Source organism: Miniopterus schreibersii (genome assembly GCF_964146895.1).
Source record: "Miniopterus schreibersii genome assembly, chromosome: 10".
Classification (NCBI taxonomy): Eukaryota; Metazoa; Chordata; class Mammalia; order Chiroptera; family Miniopteridae; genus Miniopterus; species Miniopterus schreibersii.
Window position 1 is genome coordinate 15,084,091 of NC_138110.1, and position 21,126 is coordinate 15,105,216.

Genomic DNA, 21,126 nt, shown 5'->3' on the forward strand with positions numbered 1-21,126 from the left:
TCTGTTTTTCTCTGGTTTTCCAACAGATTGGCTTGGATACTTCTTATTGGACTTTTGTGAATGCTTTTTCAATTTTTGGAAGCATTGCACTTTATTTTGGCATCATGTTTGACTTTCATAGTGCTGGAATACATGTTCTCTTTCCATCTGCATTTCAATTTACAGGTTGGTATTTTCTAAATTCCAAAAGTAAATGTACAGAAAAATATCATTAGACTCTGATATAACTTCTGGGTGAGTAAAAACACAGACTGTAAATGATTGCAAGTGAAAATTAATGTCCTGAGTAGAAATTAAATGATGGTGGTGGGCTGGGTGGTAATGTGGTGGGAGGAAAGCAAATTAAATAAACTTAAGCTATAATTGTGTACCTTTTAAGTTAGATAAAAGCTCCCCCTCTTATAAAACCTAATATTGGTAGCTTATTGGGAAATTGAGAATACATGGATTGCTGGTAGCACTACAGTACAGTTTAATTGTTCCAAAACACTACCTTGAAAAACATAATGAACTATACAATTTTTGTACATTGACCAATATTTCCACTTGGGGAAAATACTCTAAGTACAACACACCAAATTTTGGAAAGATAATCGGTACAAAGATTGTACCACAACATTTCTAAATGTTTTTTAAAAATGAAAATAACCTGAAGGCCTAAGAATATCAATTTAGTTAATCAAAGTACGAATCCCCTATGATAGATTTCCAGAACTCAAAAGTGGGCGACATCACTGGAAATATGTATGCAGAGCAGTACAGTTACAAAAAAACCAATAGTTTACAACTGTATAAAATATTACACACTGACAAATGCTAGGATGAATTTGAGTTGATAAGTATCATAAATATTATAATATCATGAATTGGGAATTATGAACTTATTTTGAATATAGTAGCTAGGATTTACAATGGCCAAAAAAATTCCCCATAGACTTGTTTTCCTGTAAAAGATTAGTGTTTTTTTTTTACGACCAGTTGTTGGACTATAAAAGACAGATGCTGTGGTAACCCTTTTCTTCTTGGGGTTGAGTTTGTTTTTTTTTTGTTTTTTTTTAATATATCTTTATTGATTTCATAGAGAGGAAGGGAGAGGGAGAGGGACAGAGAGAGAGAAACATCAATGATGAGAGAGTCATTGATCAGCTGCCTCCTGCACGCCCTCGAATGGGGATCAAGCCTGCAACCCGGACATGTGCCCTGACCAGAAATCGAACCCTGATCGCCTGGATCCTAGGTCGACGCTCAACTGCTGAGCCACGCCTGGCCGGGAGAGAGATCATTTTTTTAAGACATTTTTCTTTAGTGACTCTTTTAAAATTTTAGTGCCCAGTGACTTAGACTATCCCCACAGGGAGTGGTTTTTAAACCCAGACACATTTATTGGTGTAAAAATCACATTTAAAAAATAAAGACGATACCTATATAATTTTATTAACCAATGCCACCCCAATAAATTCAATAAAAAATAAATTTAAAAAAGTCATTTTTATTTTTATTTATTTATTTTTAAAAATATATCTTTATTGATTTCAGAGAGAGGAAAGGAGAGGGAGTGAGAGAGATAGAAACATCAATGATGAGAGAGTCACTGATCGAGCCCGAAACCCGAGCATGTGCCCTGACCGGGAATCAAACTCTGATCGCCTGGATCCCAGGTCCCAGGTCGACACTCAACCACTGAGCCACGCCCGGCTGGGCAAAATCATTAGTTTTAGAAACTTAGTGTAGATAATGTTGTGACCTTATTATATTATGGAAGTGAACTGTTACTTCCTCTGACAACTTGAAGTCAAACTGCAGTGGGAAACATCTGGCCCTCGTCTGTCAGATGTGAGTCTTAATTCAGAAGCAAATTACTTCTCCAGGAACTCAATTTCCTTACATGGCAAAGAGGGTAATACTCATTTCTCAGAACTGATTACACAGCCTGATCTGTATCAAACACCTAGCCTAGCACACAAAAGGCAGTGCCTGTTAATATTTAGAGTGTCACACCAAAACTATAAATTAGAAAGTGCTACTTTAAACTCCTAAAAAAATTCAGATTGCCTAATTCTGCATTTTTAATCAATACGTGATCAACAAATGCACTTTTTTCTTTATTTGTTCAGTTATGCACATTTGCCTTGTGCAAACTTGCCTTCCAACTTTTGCTTTGCTTAATCAGATTTTAAAATGTTGATCCATGAGCAGTGATAGGATGTTTTGGGAGGGTAATCTGGTTGTAAAACTTCACAACAGAGAATGCAATTATGGACTATGGGATAGAACCTATGCCCTTAGGATGAAAGGACCCCTGTGACTCCTCCACATTTCTTACAGGCACAGCTTCAAATGCTCTGAGACAGCCCTACATTTGGTTGACCATCATTTTGACCGTTGCTGTGTGCTTACTGCCCGTCGTTGCCATCCGTTTCTTGTCCATGACCATTTGGCCATCAGAAAGTGATAAGGTATAGAAAAAATAGTCTTTCTCCTGGCTCTGACTGCCCAGCACAGAAATCAAAAGAGAATTTCCCCAAAACAGCTTTCCTGCACAATTCTAAGCTTTTGGGGAGTTTGGTATGAATATTTTTCATGACTATTTTTCTTTCTTTAACTCCATCTTGCAAATAAGTCTTTTGGGGTTGGCATTTTTGTTTGCTTCCTCTTTGTTACAAAAATTATCAAACATAAAGGGGAGAATAGTATAGAACACCCATGTATCCTCTCAATTTAACAATTACACTATTAACATTCTGCCATGCAAATAGGTTGGGTTGGGGTTTTTTTTCTTCATTTAAAGAAAAATGTGACCTTGCAGCTGGATCCTTTGAGATACAAGTAACAGAAAACTGGCTGAACAATAATGTATCACCTCAGCTCACATAGTAATTAGCAGGCTTCAGGCTCTGTTGATGAGCAACTTAATGTCATCAAAAAGTACTGGGGGTTTTTCCATCTCTCCCTTCTGCTATCTTCATTATTAGTTTCATCTTGAAGTGGGAGGATGGCTCTAGAGCAGTTCCCAGCATTTCATCCTGACTTGTCAATATCCAGGGGATTACTCTATCACTTTCCCTTAGGAGCCTGGGAGCTTAGCATGGAAAGGCCCAACACACTTCTCTCCAGTCTTACTGGCCAGAATTAGGTCACATGCTCATTCCTGGCCTAGTACTACTGAGCAAGGGAAATCAATCAGTCCCAGTCCTGGAAGTGGTGTTCACATCCCAGAAAGAAGGCAGCTGAAGGATGGGGGACCTGTAGGCAACCTGCAGTAACCAATGGATATCCCTTTTCCACTGACAAATGTACAGAGTAGAAACAACGGAAAGAATTTTCTCCTGAAACTGAACTGGTCTGATTTAGAAGTTAGAACAGGACCTTAGGAGCTTAGATTTCCCCATCTTCTAGCTCTGAGGCCTTGGAAACCTCACATAACCCGTTTCCCTCTCCCTCTCTCCATTTCCTCATCTGTAAAGTGAGGGCGATGACGTGAGCCTCAACATGGTGTGGGAAAGCCTGGAATAGGTGCCCCATTAATGTTAGCTCCTGTCCCCATCCTTGTGGCCAAGCTTCTTCTGCCATCACAGGCCTTCATCTCCATTCCATCAGCCAGTCCTTTTAGCCTTGTCCCATCTCTCCCTCTGTAGATTCAGAAGCACCGCAAACGATTAAAAGCAGAAGAGCAGTGGAAGCGGAGGCCGTTCCGTCGCGCTGTGTCGTCCAGGCGCTCGGCCTATGCCTTCTCCCACCAGCGGGGCTACGCAGACCTCATCTCCACCGGGCGCAGCATCCGCAAGAAGCGCGCACCGCTGGACGCAATCATCGCCGATGGGACGGCAGAATACAGGCGAACTGTGGAGAGCTGATGCGTGGGCCTCAAACTGGCCCGAAGCGAAACAATCACCCAAAGGAAACGTCTATTTTTTTATGAAATTCTCAGGACTAGTTTTAAAAATTGAACTTGTCACAAGGCCTTTGAAGACATAATCTTGATGACAAACTACTTGGGTTGGACTATTAAGCAATAGCAAAGCCAAGAATTCCTTTTTAAAAGTCCTATTGTTCAACTATTTAAGTTCATTAGGATTCAAAGGGAACTTTGTAACCCCATCTCAATCTAGGACAACAGAATTAGAAAACGTCTTGTATTTCAATTCAAATGATATTGCATTATAAAATCAGAATTCAATTATTCAGTCTGGGATCATCCACATGAATTTCCCAGAGGCTGTTTTTTTTCCTATAGGCTACGTTTTAACAAAGCTCTTTCATTTATGATGGTAATGACAGCAGATTCCTGAACGTTCATCACCTAGAGCTCAGTGGTCCGTGGCTTTTTCAGAGTTGTCCATGGGCTAATGGCTTCATGCTCTCAAACTGGTTTAATAATTCAGTTCAATCAAGGAAAACTACTTCAAATTTCGTAAGTACAAGGTTCCAGTCTGTTTTGGTTTACTACGAGGTTAAAAGAGCACACTACATACCTTTACTATTACTCTTCCATATTACTATAGCCACTTCCTGTAGTACCAGGTGAGTTTGTTCCCTACTTTCATTTAAAAAAAAAATCATTTAAATATTTATGGGCTTTTAAAAAAAGTTTTTAAAAACTGAGGATATCAGTGATACATTGCAGAATATTTTGCAAAGCTTTCTTTTGAAAAGCAAACGTTGTGCCTGCCTATATGCAAAGTATTTTATAAGAGACTTGAACAGAGACCTCATTCTTTTTCACTTGTTAGATCTTAAGAGAAAAGGCTGCTGGTAGCTACATTTCTAAGACTGAGAGGCAAAGGTTATTTTTCCAGAAACTCTTCTCATTCTATGTCGTTCACACGGTTTCCCTGTTTTAGTAAACATGCAGAAGTGTTTTTCAATATTTCTGTTCTTTAGGCTGCAAACGTTCACAATATCTGTCCCACTGAATTCCTATCAGGAAATCTCAGCATGTACATAGTTCATTTTCTAGGTATGATAAAAGAATGTATGGCTCTTTATGGAAGAAAACTTTTGAAAGTTTACAACTTTTCTTTATCTTGTAAATAAAAAAAATTTTAAGTTGTTTTTGTGTGTGTGTGGAAAGAAAAGTTAGCTTGTGTAATTCTGTTTCAGATTTCTCTCCCGTCTTGTGAATTGTGGGAAAGGTCGACAATTCAAATGTGTCAAAGACTTATGTTGCTGGGTGCAATATTAACAATTTAAAAATGCAAATTGCTTTGGGTAAATTATTTCTACATTCTGTAAATCTGAGATTTAATGTATATTTTTGTTTAAAAAATAAAATGATTTAGTAAAATCTCTGGAAAATACAATCTTTTAAAATATCTTTTAGGTTGGGTTATTTCACAGTTGTATATATGACGTAAGAATTTAGGCCTGCAAGGTTTCTAAAGGAACTGTGGGGTCCTCAGGTAGTGAGAAATAAAGGCAGGGATGGAGTACTGCGTGTGAGGGACGATGACTAAGAAAAGGTGGTCAGACTTTAAGGAAGACAGTACAGATTCATAAACTTAAGTCGGTAAAGCAATGGCAAGGTTGAGAGGATTAACTCCAATTTTAAAGGAAGTTTTACTGGATGGCGGAAGACTGAGTGGAAGCTACACTGACACACTCCCAGGACCAAACTGGAATTACAGCTAAAATATAATCAACTGAATAATCAACTGGATACTAACTGGGGAGCATCCTCATAACCAAAGAGGAAAAGTGGAGACCGCATAGAGACTGGTAGGAAGCACAGAGGTGCAAGAGGGCTGGCAAGTTTCACACAGGCAGCAGCTAAAGGTCTGGAGGAATATCTCAGCTGTGGGGGTTCCCACTGTGAACTCTGGGGCCTAAACCCCAGGCTGGGCTTTCCAACCAAGAGCATCAGAACTGAGAATGGTGCCCCAATAACACCTGGCTGCAAAAAACAGCAGGGTTTCCGTCTGCCAGGGAGAGATGACTGGAAATGCAGGCACCTTCTGAAAGGGCCAATACACAAAGTTTTGTGTGGAGCCACTCACCTTGGGCTCCAGCAGGTGGAGGGCAGAGTAGACTAGAGTGGTCTGAGAAGAATCTGGGATTTCAGGCACTGGAGATGTAGCTCAGAGGGCGGCCATCTGGATTCCTGTGCTGAGTCATTCCCCCATACTGCAAAAGACATCTTTCTCAGGCATGCTTTGCTAGGCAGCTTCTGCCCAGTGGGGGAAGCAATTTCCCCACCCACTGGAAAAACTCTCGCCCCACCCTGTGGAGTTTGTGCCTTGCTGTGCTTTACAGCCAGAGGCTCATTAAGAAACTAAGAATAATCAGCCTGCAGGCAGAGGTGGACCTCTGGGAGCTTTCAGTCTTTGCCTGATCTGCTTCTAGAACAGGGCCTTGGAAAAGCAGCCTTTGGTGTGCATCTTGGTCCTGTTCAAACACACCCAGCCCCAGCAGAGGGAACCACAAGCCGTGAGTTGATAGCTCCAAACACGGTACTCAAGGCCAGTCACAAAGAGCATCTGACATTGGCCTGCAACAGAGACCCTTCAAAAAGACTGAGAGTCCTAAAAGATCTACCAGATACACAGAAACAAACCTAAATACGCAGCCAAAATGGGGGACAAAAAAACAAGCCCCAAATGAAGGAAGGGAAGTCTCCAGAACAAGAGCTAAGTGAAATGGAGATAAGCAATCTATCAGATATAGTTCAGAATACTGATTGTAAGGATGCTCAACGGCATGAGAAAAGATAGAAACTATGAAGGATGATGTAACAGAAATAAAGAATACATTGGAAGGAATAAACAGCAGATTAGAGGAAGCTGAGGATCAGATCAGCAAATTAGAAGACAGGGTAGAAAAAATGACTCAATCAGAGATACAAAAAGAAGGGAGCTATGGACCAAAAAAACCCACCCCCGTAATATTGGCATCATAGGAGTTCTGGAAGGGGAAGAGAATAAGGAAGGGTTAGAGAATTTGTTTGAAGAAATAACAGCAGAAAACTTCCCTAACCTGGTGAAGGAAAAAGTCACACAAGTTCAGGAGGCACAGAGAGTTCCAAGCAAGAAGAACCCAAAAAGGACTGTGCCCAGACACATCATAATTAAAATGCCAAAAATTCAGGACAAAAAGAGGATCTTAAAGTTGGAAAAGAAAAGCAATCTGTTACCTACAAAGGAGCGCCCATAAGGCTGTCAGCTGATTTCTCATCAGAAACTCCACAGGCCAGACGGGAATGGCATGAAGTATTCAAGGTAATGCAAAACAAGGATATGAAGCCAAGACTACTCTATCCAGGAATGCTATCATTCAAAATAGATGGTGAAATAAAGAGCTTCCCAGACAAAAAAAAAGGCTAAAGGATTTTATCACCACCAAACCAGCACTGCAAAAAATGTTAAAGGGACTTCTGTAATAAGAAGTAGAAATAGAGAAACATATGCAGAAAGAATTAAAATGGAAATAGAGAAGTACCTATCAATAATAACCTTAAATGTAAATAGATTAAATGCTCCAATCAAAAGGCATAGGGTAGCTGAGTGGGTAAGAAAATATGACCCAATGCTGTCTACAAGAGACCCACCTCAGAACAAAAGACTCACACAGGATGACAGTGAAGAGATAAAAAAAAATTTTCCATACAAATGGAAACAAAAATAAAGTTGGGGTAGCAATACTCACATTGGACAAAACAGACTTCAAAATGAAGACCATAACAAGAGATAAGAAAGGTCACTACATAATACTAAAGGGATCGATCCAACAAGAGGATATAACCCTGATAAACATATATGCACCCAATATAGGAGCACCTACATTTATAAAAAACTTCTGGAGGACTTTAAGGGAGAGATCGAGAGCAATACAGTCACAGTAGGGAACTTTAACACCCCACTGACTTCACTGGATAGATCTTCCAGATAAAAAATCAACAAGGAAACAGTGACCCTAAATGACACACTACATCAGATGGATTTAATTGACAGAGAGCATTCCACAGCTACAGAATATACATTCTTCTCAAGTGCACACAGGACATTCTCAAAGATAGACCACATGTTAGGACACAAAACAAGTCTCTACAAGAAGATAAAAATCATATCAAGTATCTTCTCGGACCACAATGGCATGAAATTAGAAATCAACTACAATAAAAGCACTAAAAAACACATGGAGACTAAATAGCATGTTTTTAAACAAGGAATGGGTTACCAAAGAGATCAAGGAAGAAATCAAACAGTTCCTGGAAACAAATGAAAATGAACATATAGCAACCCCGAATCTATGGGACACAATGAAATTAGTCCTGAGAGGGAAGTTCCTACAGGTCTACTTCAAAAAACAAGAAAAACTTCTACTAAACTATCTAACCCTACAATTTAAAGGCTTAGAAAGAAAACAACAGAAAAAGCCCAGAACAAGTAGAAGGAAGGAAATAAAGATCAGAGCAGAAATAAATGACACAGAGACTGAAAAAAAACACACAATACAAAAGATCAATGAAACAGAGAGCTGGTTCTTTGAAAAGATAAACAAGATTGATGAACCTTAAGCCAGATTCATCAAGAAACAAAGAGAGAGAACCCAAAATAACAAAATCAGAAACGAAAGAGGTGAAGTAACAACTGTCCCAAAAGAAATACAAAGAGTTGTAAGAAAATACTACGAACCAACTATATGCCAAGCTGGACAACCTGGACAAATTCTTAGAAAAATACAACCTTCCAAAACCCAATTAGGAAGAGTCAGGAAATCTGAATAGGCCAATAACTGCTGATGAAGTTAAAGCAGTAATAAAAGAAAAAAAACTCCCAGCACACAAAAGCCTTGGTCCAGACGGCTTCACAAGGGAATTTTACCAAACATTCTAAGAACTAACACCTATCCTCCTCAAACTATTCCAAAAAATCCAAGAGGAAGGAAAACTTCCAAACTCTTTTTATGACGCCAGCATTAGCCCATCCCAAAACCAGATAAAAACACTACAAAGAAACTACAGGCCCATATACCTGAGAAGTATAGACGCTAAAATCCTCATCAAAATCTTAGCAAATTGGATCCAACAATACATTACAAAGATCATATCATGACCAAGTGGGATTTATTCCAGGGATGCAAGGCTGGTATAATATTCACAAATCAATAAATGTGGTATATCACAAACAAAATGGAAAAAAAAAATCATATGATCATAGCAATAGATGCAGAAAAAGTATTGGACAAAATCCAGCACCCATTTTTTATAAAAACTCTCAGGAAAGTGGGCATAGAGGGATCATACCTCAACATAATAAAAGCCATATGTGACAAACCTGCAGCCAACATCATACTCAATGGGCAAAAACTAAAAGCATTTCCCCTAAGAACAGGAACAAGACAGAGATGTCCACTTTCACTCCTCTTATTCAACATAGTACTGGAAGTCCTAGCCACAGCAATCAAACAAGAAAACATAAATGGCATCCAAATTGGAAAGGATGACATAAAACTGTCATTATTTGCACATGACGTGATATTGTACATAGAAAATCCAAAACACTCCACCAAAAAAACTACTAGATTTAATAAATAAATGTGGCAAGGTAGCAGGATACAAAATTAACACCCACAAATGGATGGCATTTTTACATACCAATAATGACCTCTCAGAAAAAGAAACTAAAAAAAACCCCATTTACCACTGCAACAAAAAAATTACGATACTTAGGAATAAACTTAACCAAGGAGGTAAAAGGCCTGTATTAGGAAAACTACAGGACGTTGCAAAAAGAGATAGAGGAAGATATAAACTAATGGAAGAATATACCGTGTTGATGGAGCGAAAGAATTAACATCATTAAAATGTCCATGCTACCCAAAGCAATCTATAATTTCAATGTAACCCCTATTAAAATACCAATGGCATATTTCACAGATCTAGAACAAACACTTCAAAAATGTATATGGAACCAAAAAAGACCCCAAACAGCCACTGCAATCTTGAGAAGGAAGAACAAAGTTGGAGGGATAACAATACCAGATATCAAGGTATACTACAAAACCACGGTAATCAAAACAGCCTGGTACTGGCACAAGACCAGACAAATAGATCAGTGGAAAAGTACAGAAAAACCAGAAATCAACCCAAGCCATTACACTCAATTAATATTGGACAAAGGAGGCAAGAGCATACAATGGAGTAAAGACAGTCTCTTCAATAAATGGTGTTGGGAAAACTGGACAGGTACATGCAAAAAAATGAAACTAGACCACCACCTTACACCATACACAAAGGTAAACTCAAAATGGATAAAAGACTTAAATGTAAGATGCAAAACCATAAAAATCCTAAAAGAAAACATAGACAGTAAAATCTCAGACATCTCCTGTAGCAATATGTTAGCCGACACATCTCCTAGGGCAAGAGAAGCAAAGGAGAAAATAAACAAATGGGACTACATCAAAATAAAAAGCTTCTGCACAGCAAAAGAAACCATCAACAAAACAAAAAGGGAGCCCACTGTATGGGAGAACATATTTGCCAATGACACATCTGATAAAGGGTTAATATCCAAAACATAGGGAGAAACAAGATGGCGCCGTAGGTAACAGTTGCACCTGCCGCCTCCCACAACCACATCAAAATTACAACTAAAATACAGAACCACCATCACTCAGAACCTCCTGAAATCTGGGTGAACAGAAGCCCTACAACCAGGGAACTGAAGAAGCACCAAGAGTGGTAGGAGGGACGCAGACGCGGGCGGATCAGGGTTGAATCCTGGAGACCCGGCCGCGGGCCCACACCCGGTGCCGCGGTTGAAACCCAGGAGGGAATCTCTGCGGTGGGGGTTTCCTGGAGGAGGGGTCCCAGCCCCACAGCAGGCCCCCAGCCCAAGGCTCCAGGGCCGGGAAGAGGAGTCCCCACAACTTCGGGCTGTGAAACCAGCAGGGACTGTCGCTAAGAGTAGCAGAGGCTGCAGGAGCCCCAGGGAGCTCGTCTAAAGGGCCCGAGCACAGACTCACTCGGACGCTCCCTCTGAGCCCCAGCACCGGGCAGTAGCTTGAAAGGAACCTGGGACACTTGGGAGGAACTAACCTGTCTGAAATCCCGGTGAGAGGTGGAGGGGCAGCTACCTTCCAGGAAGAAGAGCTGGCAGAAGCCATGGCTCCTTTGGCAAGTCCTCCCTGCACACAGCTGGCAGGCAGGCGCCATATTTGAATCTCCAGCACCTGACTCCCACCTTTGGCCCCTCCCCTCCCCACCTGCAGCTAATCCAGGCCATTTCCAGTGGCTTTTCTATGCAAGTAACCTCTTGAGCCTCATGCTTAGGACTTTCCTAAAATCTCTCCAACAAGCAGCAGCGGGCCCCATACAACTTGGTAAGCGGCCCCAGGCCTGGCACTAGCGGCAGCCTGCATTGGCTCATAGCTTGGCCTCTCCTGGACAATGCAAAGCTCAGCACAAGTAGCAGCCAACTACGGTTTGCTGTGTAGCTCATGCTGGGTGGCCCTGGGCAAGGCACTGGCATTGACTTTGCACCTCCTAGGAGGCCCCAGAGACAGTGCACCTGGTGGTCAGACTCGACCATGCTGGATTACAACCCTACCACATCCACAAGTGACACTCACGGGGCGCACTTGGTGAACACCAAAGCTCCACTGAAGTAAATCCTGATCCATAGGGGTGTCTCCAGCACAGCAGCTCTCTGGCTGTAGTTGCAGCTGGTCCTCACAGCTGATTGGCCTGGGGGTCAGTTCCTCTCAGGGATGCCAACAGCAATCAAGACTCAACTACAACAGGACAGTGCACACAGCCCACACAGGGGAGCACCTAGAAGGCCCAGCTCAGGGGACTGGGGAGGCTGAGCCACTGGACCCTACAGGACACCTACTATACAAAGCCACTCTACAAATTCCAGAAGACATAGCAGCTCTACCTAATATATAGAAACAAACACCTGGAAGCAGCCAAAATGTGGAGGCAAAGAAACATGTCACAAAGGAAAGAACAGAAGAAATCTCTAGAAGAGGAACTAAATGAAATAGATCCAAGCAAGCTAACAGATAGAGTTCAGAATTTTGTTTATAAGGATGTTTAAGCAGACTATTAGAGAAATAACTGAGAAAATCGATAACATAATAAAGTACCAATTTGAAATGAAAGCTACAGGAACTGAAATGAAGACTAATTTACATGGAATCAACAGTAGAGTAGAGGACGCTGAGAATCAAATCAGCAATTTGGAACACGAGGAAACAAAAAACACCCAACCAGAAGAGCAAAAAGAAAAAAGAATCCAGAAATACGAAAACAGTATAAGGAGCCTCTGGGACAACTTCAAGAGGCCCAACATTCGTATTATTGGGGTGCCAGAAAGGGAAGAAAGAAACCAAGGAATTGAAAACCTATTTGAAAAAATAATTACAGAAAACTTCCCCTACCTGGTGAAAGAAATACACTTACAAGTCCAGGAAGCACAGAGGGTCCCAAACAAGAGGAACCCAAAGAGGCCCACAGCAAGACACATCACAATTAAAATGCCAAAGTTTAGAGACAAAGAGAGAATCTTAAAAGCAGCAAGAGAAAAGCAGTTAGTTACCTACAAGGAAGCACCACACAACTGTCAGCTGATTTCTCAACAGAAACTTTGCAGGCCAGAAGGGAGTGGCAAGAAATATTCAAAGTGATGAAAAACATGGAACTACAACCAAGATTGCTCTACCCAGCAAAGCTATCATTTAGAATTGAAGGTCAAATAAAGAGCTTCACAAATAAGAAAAAGCTAAAGGAGTTCATCACCACCAGACCGGCACTACAGGAAAAGTTGAAGGGTCTTCTTTAAGAAGCTAATGAACAAAAGACTCTGATGACCTAAATAGATCCAGAGATCCAGAGACATTGACGCATGCAACAGATGATCAAATTTCAGAGGAAAGAGGGAAAGGGAGGTGGAGGGTGGGAAGAGGTTAACCAAAGAAGTTATATGCATAACCCATGGACACAGTTAATAACAGGGTGAAGGCCTGGGAAGGGGGTGGGAGCGAAGTCCAGGGGATCAATTGGGGGGAAAAATGGGATACCTGTAATACTCGCAACAATAAAGATAAATTTAAAAAACAAAACCAAACAAAATATATACGGAACTCATACAATTTAACAAAAGGAAGACAAACAATCCAATTAAACAATGGGCAAAGGACCTAAATAGACACTTCTCCAAAGAGGGCATACAGATGGCCAAGAGACATATGAAAATATGCTCAAAGTCACTAATCATCAGAGAGATGCAAATTAAAATGACAATGAGTTATCACCTCACACCTGTCAGAATGGCTCCCATCAAGAAATCAACAAAGGACACTGCTGGCAAGGATGTGGAGAAAAGGGAAGCCTAGTTCACTGCTGGTGGGATTGCAGACTGGGGCAGCCAGTATGGAAGACAGTATGGAGTTTCCTCAAAAAATTAAATATGGAACTGCCATTTGACCCAGTGATCCCACTTCTAGGAACAGAAACCCAAAAGACCAATCAGAAAGAACTTATGTACCCCATGTTCATAGCAGCGCAATTTACAATAGCTAAGATCTGGAAACAGCCCAAGAGCCCATCAGTAGGTGAGTGGATAAAAAAGCAGTGGGACATTTACACCATGGAATACTATGCAGCTGTAAAAAAGGATCTCTTACCCTTTGGGACATTATGGATAGAACCGGACAGTATTATGCTAAGCAAAATAAGCCAGTCAGAGAAAGACAAGTACCACATGATCTCACTCATATGTGGAATATAATGAACAAAATAAACTGATAAAATAGATCCAGAGACATAGAAGCATTGAATAGACTGAGGAATCTCAGAGAGAAGGCAGGTTGGGAGTGAGTGGGGAGAGATTAATCAAAGAAATTATATGCATAAATACATAACCCATGGACACAGACAATAGTATGCAGAAGGCCCAGGGGTGGGGCAGATGCGGGGTGGAGGGGATTAATGGGGAGAAAAAGGGGACTTCTGTAATACTTTCAACAATAAAGATAAATTTAAAAAATAAAAATAAAAACTTTTACTGGCCCAGCTGGCATGACTCAGTGGTTGAGCTTGGACCTATGAACCAGGTGGTCACTATTTGATTCTGCGTTAGGGTGTATCCCCCAGCAGGGGGCAGCCAATCAATGACTTTCATCATTGATGTTTCTACCTCTCCCTTCCTCTGTGTAAAATCAATAAAAAACATTTTTTTTTAAAAAAAAGAAGTTTTATTGGGCATCTAATGTGTAATATGGAGAAATCTTTGATGAAAGGAAGAGTTAATAGATGTGGTACCCAATCTTCAGCAACCACCGCCCAGATCAGTCAGCAGCCATCAACATGGAGACTAGAGCCTCCACCACAAAAAGATTACAATCCCTGAAGGCTCAAATGATGATTAGCATTTTTAGCAATATTAAATTTAGGTAAGTACATTGGTTGTTTTTAAGTATAATGCTACTGCACACTTAATGGCCTACATTATAGTGTAAACATAACTTTTATATGCACTGGGAAACCAATAAATGAGTGTGACTTGCTTTACTGTAACTTTATTACAATGCTCTGGAGCCAAGCCTGCATTATCAACAAGGGATGCTTGTGCATCATTTATACTTCAAAAGAAGCTGTTTAAAAACAGAAGTGGGGAGTGAGACTTCTATAAATGAAATTTTCTTTTTAATTTTTCTTAGTTTTGAATCATATGAATATATTATCTACTCCAAAAATTAAATAATAGAAATTATTTTTAAGCCAAAAAAGGGTAGTTTGAGTTGGTATTTTCCCCACTTAAGTTAGAAATCCTCTCAAACTGAGAATCTCCATAACCTATAAATTTCTCACTAGACCAGCAACTGTTTTCTACTTTGCCCTTTTGAGTGACTGGGAATCCAAAGAGATGGTAGTGTCCTGTTCATGGTTATAGGACTGAGAGCAGTGTGTTAGGCTATTTATATGCAAACAGGTTTTCTCTGCCTTCAGAAGAGTCTGGGGAACCTCTTAAGGTCATGTCAAAGAAATGGAAGCTCCAACAGAATTTGAGAGAGAATGTTCCAGATTGAAAGACCAGTATAGATTTGCCTCTATGCTGTCCAATCATCAGGTAAGATGACCTCAGTAGTAAGATGCATGGGAAGAGATCACTGTTTAAAAATTATCAGGAATTTGGCCTCAAAACTTGAATAAAATTCTAATGCAGCTTTTCTAACATGGAGAGAAAGCGAAACTACCTGACCAAGGACAGTGGTTAAAAACCTAGGATGCACCTGCCAAATGCAGGATATGGGTTACTCACTCCAGATAACCTGTCTAGGGTCTCCGGTTGGAGAGATTACCAATGTTCCTTTTGGCCCCCAATACTGTTAAAGAACAGAGTCACTCTGGAAGTGCTATCATAAGCCCTGGAACATCTCCTGGCTTCTTTTCCACTGGGGATTAAAGATATTGGATCTGGCTCATGAAACCAACCTGGGAGGGTTCTTTAGCCTAGCATTTCTCATCAGAAATAAATTCTACCAGGTGATCAACACCTGGTAGAACAGAGGATGATTTGCCCACTGGGAGTCATCTTGCAGTTTCATTCTGAAGTGGTTTTGCTGAGACAAGGTACATAATGAATAAACCAGTCTATGGAAACCCTATAGGAGGTTTCAGGTTACCATCCACTTTGGGATTCCCACCTGCCTTCAGCTTCCTCATTTAAACTTTGTGTGACCAACATGAAAACATATGCTTACTGAAGAATTTAACAAAGTATCACTTAGGGCTATTTCTAATAGCAGAGTTTTGGTTCAAGTTTCTGGAAAAGTTGCATCAAGATTTCACCATTGCAAATATCTTGAGTAAACGTGGACCAAGAAGAACTCTTTTCAATTACCGGGTATGTCCAAGACTGGGATATTTCTTAGGATTTTGTGGCTTGGGGTGAAAATACTTTCATGACCTGCTCCAATAGCAAAAAACCTCACAAATCAAGAAATCATCAGCAGGGCTTTGAGGCCCCTAAGAGGCTCACCTCTTGCTAAACTGATGCAGTGATTGCTCTTCAAACTAACCTGGGGGAGGGAGTTCTTCCTCCTTGCTCAGAGGACACAACTACTCCATTTTACTGTTGTCACCTCTCTTTTTTTGGTTAATCCTCACTAGAGGATGTTGTTTCCATTGCTTTTCAAAGAGAGAAGAGAGGAGAGAGAGAAACAACGATGTGAGAGACACACGTGGATTGGTTGCCTCCCGCAAGCCCCCCTCCTGGGGCCGGGGATCAAGCCTGCAACTGAGGTACAAGCCCCCACAGGAATCGAGCCCCAACCAGAATCGAACTGAGGCCCTTCAGTCTGAGGGCTGACACTCTAAGCACTGAGCCAAAGCGACCAGGGCTGTTGTCACCTTTCTTAAAGGCTATCCCAAATCCCACACTGTACCGGGGATAATGCAGTGAAGAAATTATCTCAGGCCGATGTTAACTGTGCTTTCAGAAAGCAATGACTTGCCAGGGCACGCACAGCCTGGTGAGCACGCAGAGGGATTGGGGTGGATCCTGAGAACAAAAGGAAGTCGTGGAAAGGTGCCAGCTGGAGGATTGAATGAGTGAGTTTGTGTTTTAAGTGTTTGCCCTGGTTGGAGTGCTGAGATTAGACTGGAGAGCTGAGAGGGATCCGGAACACAGGAGTGAGGATGCGACTAGCATTGTACTAGAAGGATAGGAGTTGAAGCAGGAGAATTTGAGGATGTCGGAGAGCTCCTATTTAATGTCATGATGCAAGAGACAGGTCATTTGCTGAGAGATGAAGTGAGGCAGGTTAGTAAGAAGCTACGAAAAATCCTTGGCAAGTGGGATAGGAAAACTGAGACAGACAGCTGAACAAACTGGCCAAGCAATTTACAGCCAGAGACAGGTCACCTCTCTAGAGATAACATCTAGGCCTCAGTTGTCTTTCAGCTCCAGGAGAGGCCAGGAGCCTCAGGACCAGCTGCATTGATTAATGAATCCTGTCCTGGCACCAACCAATCAGCGGAGACCACCACTCTGAAAGAGCATACCTGGGAAGCTGATGTATATTTCGTTGAGACCCTCCGCTGAGACTTCCCCTTTTCGGTAACAGAATCAATGGAAAAGGTCTGCGGTATCTTAGGCTTTCTGCCTCTGGCCAGAATTCTCCAGAGTGAAGGGGTAGGGTGAGGGTGGGGAATGGGGCAGGTGCATCAGCAGCCCTCAGCAGTTTAGTTGAAGGCTTAAAGGTTTGATTCATGCAGGATCATGGAACAAAGGTATAATAATGATTAACTATTAATACCATTTATATCCTAACTCAGAAAGCTCACTAGATGCCAAGCATATACTATGCATTTTTGCATACTTGATCTCTTATCACAGCAACCTTTCCAGAGAAGGATTATCATTTTACACTAAAAAAAAAAAAAAAAAAAGTCTGTGGCTCAGAGAGGTTAAGGAACTCGACCAGGGTCACGGAGTCTGTGTCCTATGGTAATACACAGGCATATCTCGGGGATATTGTGGGTTCTGTTCTAGATCACCACAATAAAGTGACTATCACAACAAAGCCAGCCTTAATCTTTTTGCACGTGGATGGTCTTGCCTTCAATTTGTAAAAAACGCAACACCTGTGGAGTGCAATAAAGCCACGTGCAATAAAACGAGGTATCTTAATAAGCCCCAGCGGGAAAGAATTACCATTATTCAACCTCCTTAAAGGGTGGGCATCTAGCAGCACTTGAACATCTCATTTTTATTTTTTAAGGAAGATTATAGAAAAAGTGCTGACAAGCAAGCAGTGCACAAATACAAAGGAGCCCGAGAATCGCTGAAATAAATTAACGAGCAAACCTAGGTGCTTATAATGAACTCGACAACAGGAAAGAAAGTTACGTTTTCAGTCCCTTTAATTAATAATTACTTCGTAACTCTAAGTCCCACTTTTTGTTTGCAGTCTCAAGCCGGTTTTAAACATAACAGGTTTTTGGACAGTTGGACGTATTCGCTAACTAAGCGAACACCGGGCTACCCCCATCCCGCCCCCGGCCCCGGCCCCGGGAATACAGAAAGGAGCCCTCGGGACACTTACAGTGATTTCTGCCTCTTCTACCTTGAAGACTGTTTTGAGGAGCAAATAACTGAGTGCCTGAGAGAGCTCTAAAGACGCCTGGAGATGTGCTCGGAGACCGCGCCCGGAGCGCAGCGCTGCCGCGACCAGCGCGGGCCTGCGGGTTCCCTCCCCACACGCACGTGCACCGCGGAGCCGGAAAGGCAGGATTCCCGGAGGGAAACGCGGAAGTGGCGCCGAGATAGCGTGGCGGCGGCGGCTACTCGGCGCGCACGCCCGCTGCCGCTACGGTGGCCCGTGGGGGCCAAAACACTCTTAGGACGGCGATTCCCATCTGGTGCCTGATTGAGCGAAAGGGGTCGTCAACTGAGAGACTAGGGCGACCCCGAGTGGGCGGGGAGGTGGAACACGGAGGAGAGCGGGAAGAGGGCGCCGGGAACTGGCCAGAGTCGGAGGAAGAGACCGAAGAGCAACGCCATTCATTCAATTCATTCCACTTATCAGCTCCAACAAACTTGTTTGTTCTTGGAAATGACCCCTTCAAGGATGCTGTAAGGAAAGTTCTGCTTCCACAGGGAGGTTGGACTAAAGGAGACTGAGAGAGTTATCAATCGCTGGCTGAGTGCAAAGCTCTGTGCTAAATGCCGAGGAAGGATGCCAGGAAAGCCTCTCACCTACAATCTCGTGGGGACATGAAAGGACCATGTATCAGACAGTGAGCACAGGCGAGTACCCTGCAGGCTGAGGGCAGATAAGAAGAGAATGCCTCTGGGAAAGAGGAGGCGCAACCCCAGCACTTTGTTTTTATTATAGGGGTAGAGACTGACGGCAGAGGGGACAGTCTGCAGGAGCTGTGTTCCCTAAAGATTCCTGCCTCCTAGCCTCCGTGCAGATCACAGGCATCTCAATTATTTTATGGAACTGAAATACCTGCAGATTTCTTTGAAACCAACCAACATGCTAAAAAATAATATGCATCCCACTATGGGGGAGATCGCACTGGCTACTGGTTTAAGGCATAGATGGCATATTCAGCTATTCTTTTAAGCCAGCTGCTTCTGGGTAATAGGACATGTCAGACTATTATTGCCACAATAAAGCTGTGTAACAAAATGCTGCAAAACTCAGAGGCAACACAGCATTTATTCTCACTCATGCATCGAAGGGTCAGTTGATCTGAGTTGACTTCAGTTGGGTTTGGCTCCAAGCTCCAGATTCTCACCTTCCTTGGACCAGCGGGTCAACTGGGGTATGCTCTTCTCATGATGATGGCAGAAGCAAGAAAATAGGCTCAGCTGTACAAGCACAGTTGAAACCTTTGATTGCATCACATGTCCTTTGGCCAAAGGAAATCCACATGTCCAAACCGTACATAAATGAAGCAGGGAAGTATATTTCTCCCATGTAAGAAAGGGGAGCGTGTGTGAATATTTTAAACAATAATCTAATACAAAGCCCATGATTGGACCAGTGAATTCCACAGGCATGAGTCCATGATCACACTTCCTTCGCTAAAATGTCTTCCCTGGTTAGAGAAGATATTATGTACGTGGAAATGGATACAGCATTCTGTAAGTTCACAGGTGTTGGTGCTGCAGGCAGGGAGGGCACATCTCTATGTGAACTATGACTGTATTTGAGAGGCATATTGTTGCCTCCTCCTTCAGGGGTCTAATGTAATCCACCTGCCACCCGGTGGCCAGCTGGTTCCCCAAAAGACTGGTGTCCTATCAGGTTCTCAAAGTTGGCTTCTGCTATTGGCAGGTTGGGTTCTCTGCAGTGGCAGTAGCCACCCAGATCAGCCTGGATGAAGGGCAGTCCATGAGGGCAGAGCTATGCATAGCCTCCATCCTGTTACTATAGCCACTTTGTATGTGGTTTCTTTGAGCAAGCCCTGGGGTGTTTGGGGGCAAAGGCCAATGTCCCCAGATTTTAGAGACCTGCTCCATATTGAATGCCTTCTAATGGACATTTACATGGGACAATATATCCAATTTTATGGATCAGGTAAAACTAAATTCATGAAGGGCAGTTCAGATGCCAGTCTTTTAGCGCTACCTGATGGAAGCTGCATCCTTCAGTTGTGGATGCAGCCGGTCTGCCATGAGGGAGCTGGGGGAATAAGTACCAGACCTCCCCACCTCCCTCTGCTCTTCCGCCAATGCTCCCTATGGGCTGTATGTGACAAGAGCCAGAGAGCCCACTGATGTGGTCCACAGAAGTCAGCCCCTAGGGGCTCAGAGCAGGATGAAGAGGAGAAATTCATCTGGATGGGCTGTGGTAGGCAGCCCTAAGATGGTTCCCACAGAGCTCCACCTCCCGATATTGACCCTCTGTGTAGTCCTTTGCCATGTTGTGCTAGGGTTCGTGTTTGTGGCCAGTAGACTACAACAGAAATGATGAAATACCAACCCACTTATTAAGTTGCTATGTTAAGCAGCTAAGGTGGCCCCCATGACCCCTGCCTCCTAATATGCATGCCTTGGTTTAAGGCCCTTTCTTGGAGTGTTGGTTGGACCAAATGACTCAATTCTGATGAACAGAACATGGTAAAGTGATGGGATATCACTTCTGAGAGTTGGCTACGAGAGACTGACTTCCATCTTGATTGCACTCTCTCACCCATCTTGCTTGCGTTGATGATGCAAGCTACCCTATGGAGAACCCCACATAGCAAGGAACTGAGGGAGACCTCTGGCTAACAGCCCATAAGGAACTGAATCCTGTCAACACTTACTTGAGTGAGCATGGAAAAGGATCTACCCCAGGTGAGACTTAAGAATCTTAAATTTCAATGACTGCAACCCCAGCTGACACCTTAACTACAGTCTTTTGAGAGACCCTGAGCTGGAACCTCCAGGTAAGCCACTCCCGAATTCCTGACTCTCCAAAATTGTGTGAGGCAATAAATGTTTGTTGTTTTAAGCTCCTAAGGTTTGAGGTAACTTGCTTTGCAGTAGTAGATAACTAATATGAGGGCAAGCAAAAAAAAAAAAATTCAGCAAAGAGGGAAGGGGAAAAAACCTATGATATTGGGTGAAGTATTATTGAAGAAAAGTATTTGGTTCATATTCTTGATAGACTGAACCTGAGTAT

At 42.3% G+C, this 21,126-nt stretch overlaps 1 protein-coding gene and 1 long non-coding RNA gene across 6 annotated transcripts in view; one reads left to right on the forward strand and one right to left on the reverse strand.

The window, feature by feature from the left end:
* Positions 1-5,291, forward strand: part of ATP8B1 (ATPase phospholipid transporting 8B1) — a 106,680-nt gene extending 101,389 nt beyond the window's left edge. The window contains exons 26-28 of the mRNA XM_081149381.1: positions 27-165; positions 2,326-2,456; positions 3,636-5,291. Coding sequence (XP_081005507.1) covers positions 27-165; positions 2,326-2,456; positions 3,636-3,854 — 489 coding nt within the window. The 3' untranslated portion in view covers positions 3,855-5,291. The remainder of the gene's footprint in view (positions 1-26; positions 166-2,325; positions 2,457-3,635) is intronic.
* LOC308562873 overlaps positions 1-18,252 on the reverse strand; it is an 86,831-nt gene extending 68,579 nt beyond the window's left edge. For all 5 annotated transcript variants that reach the window (XR_013999682.1, XR_013999683.1, XR_013999684.1 and 2 more), the window contains exons 1-2: positions 18,052-18,252; positions 5,994-6,120 (exon numbers count right to left, since the gene is read on the reverse strand). This is a non-coding gene — a long non-coding RNA (uncharacterized lncRNA). The remainder of the gene's footprint in view (positions 1-5,993; positions 6,121-18,051) is intronic.
* Between the last annotated feature and the right edge of the window lie 2,874 nt (positions 18,253-21,126).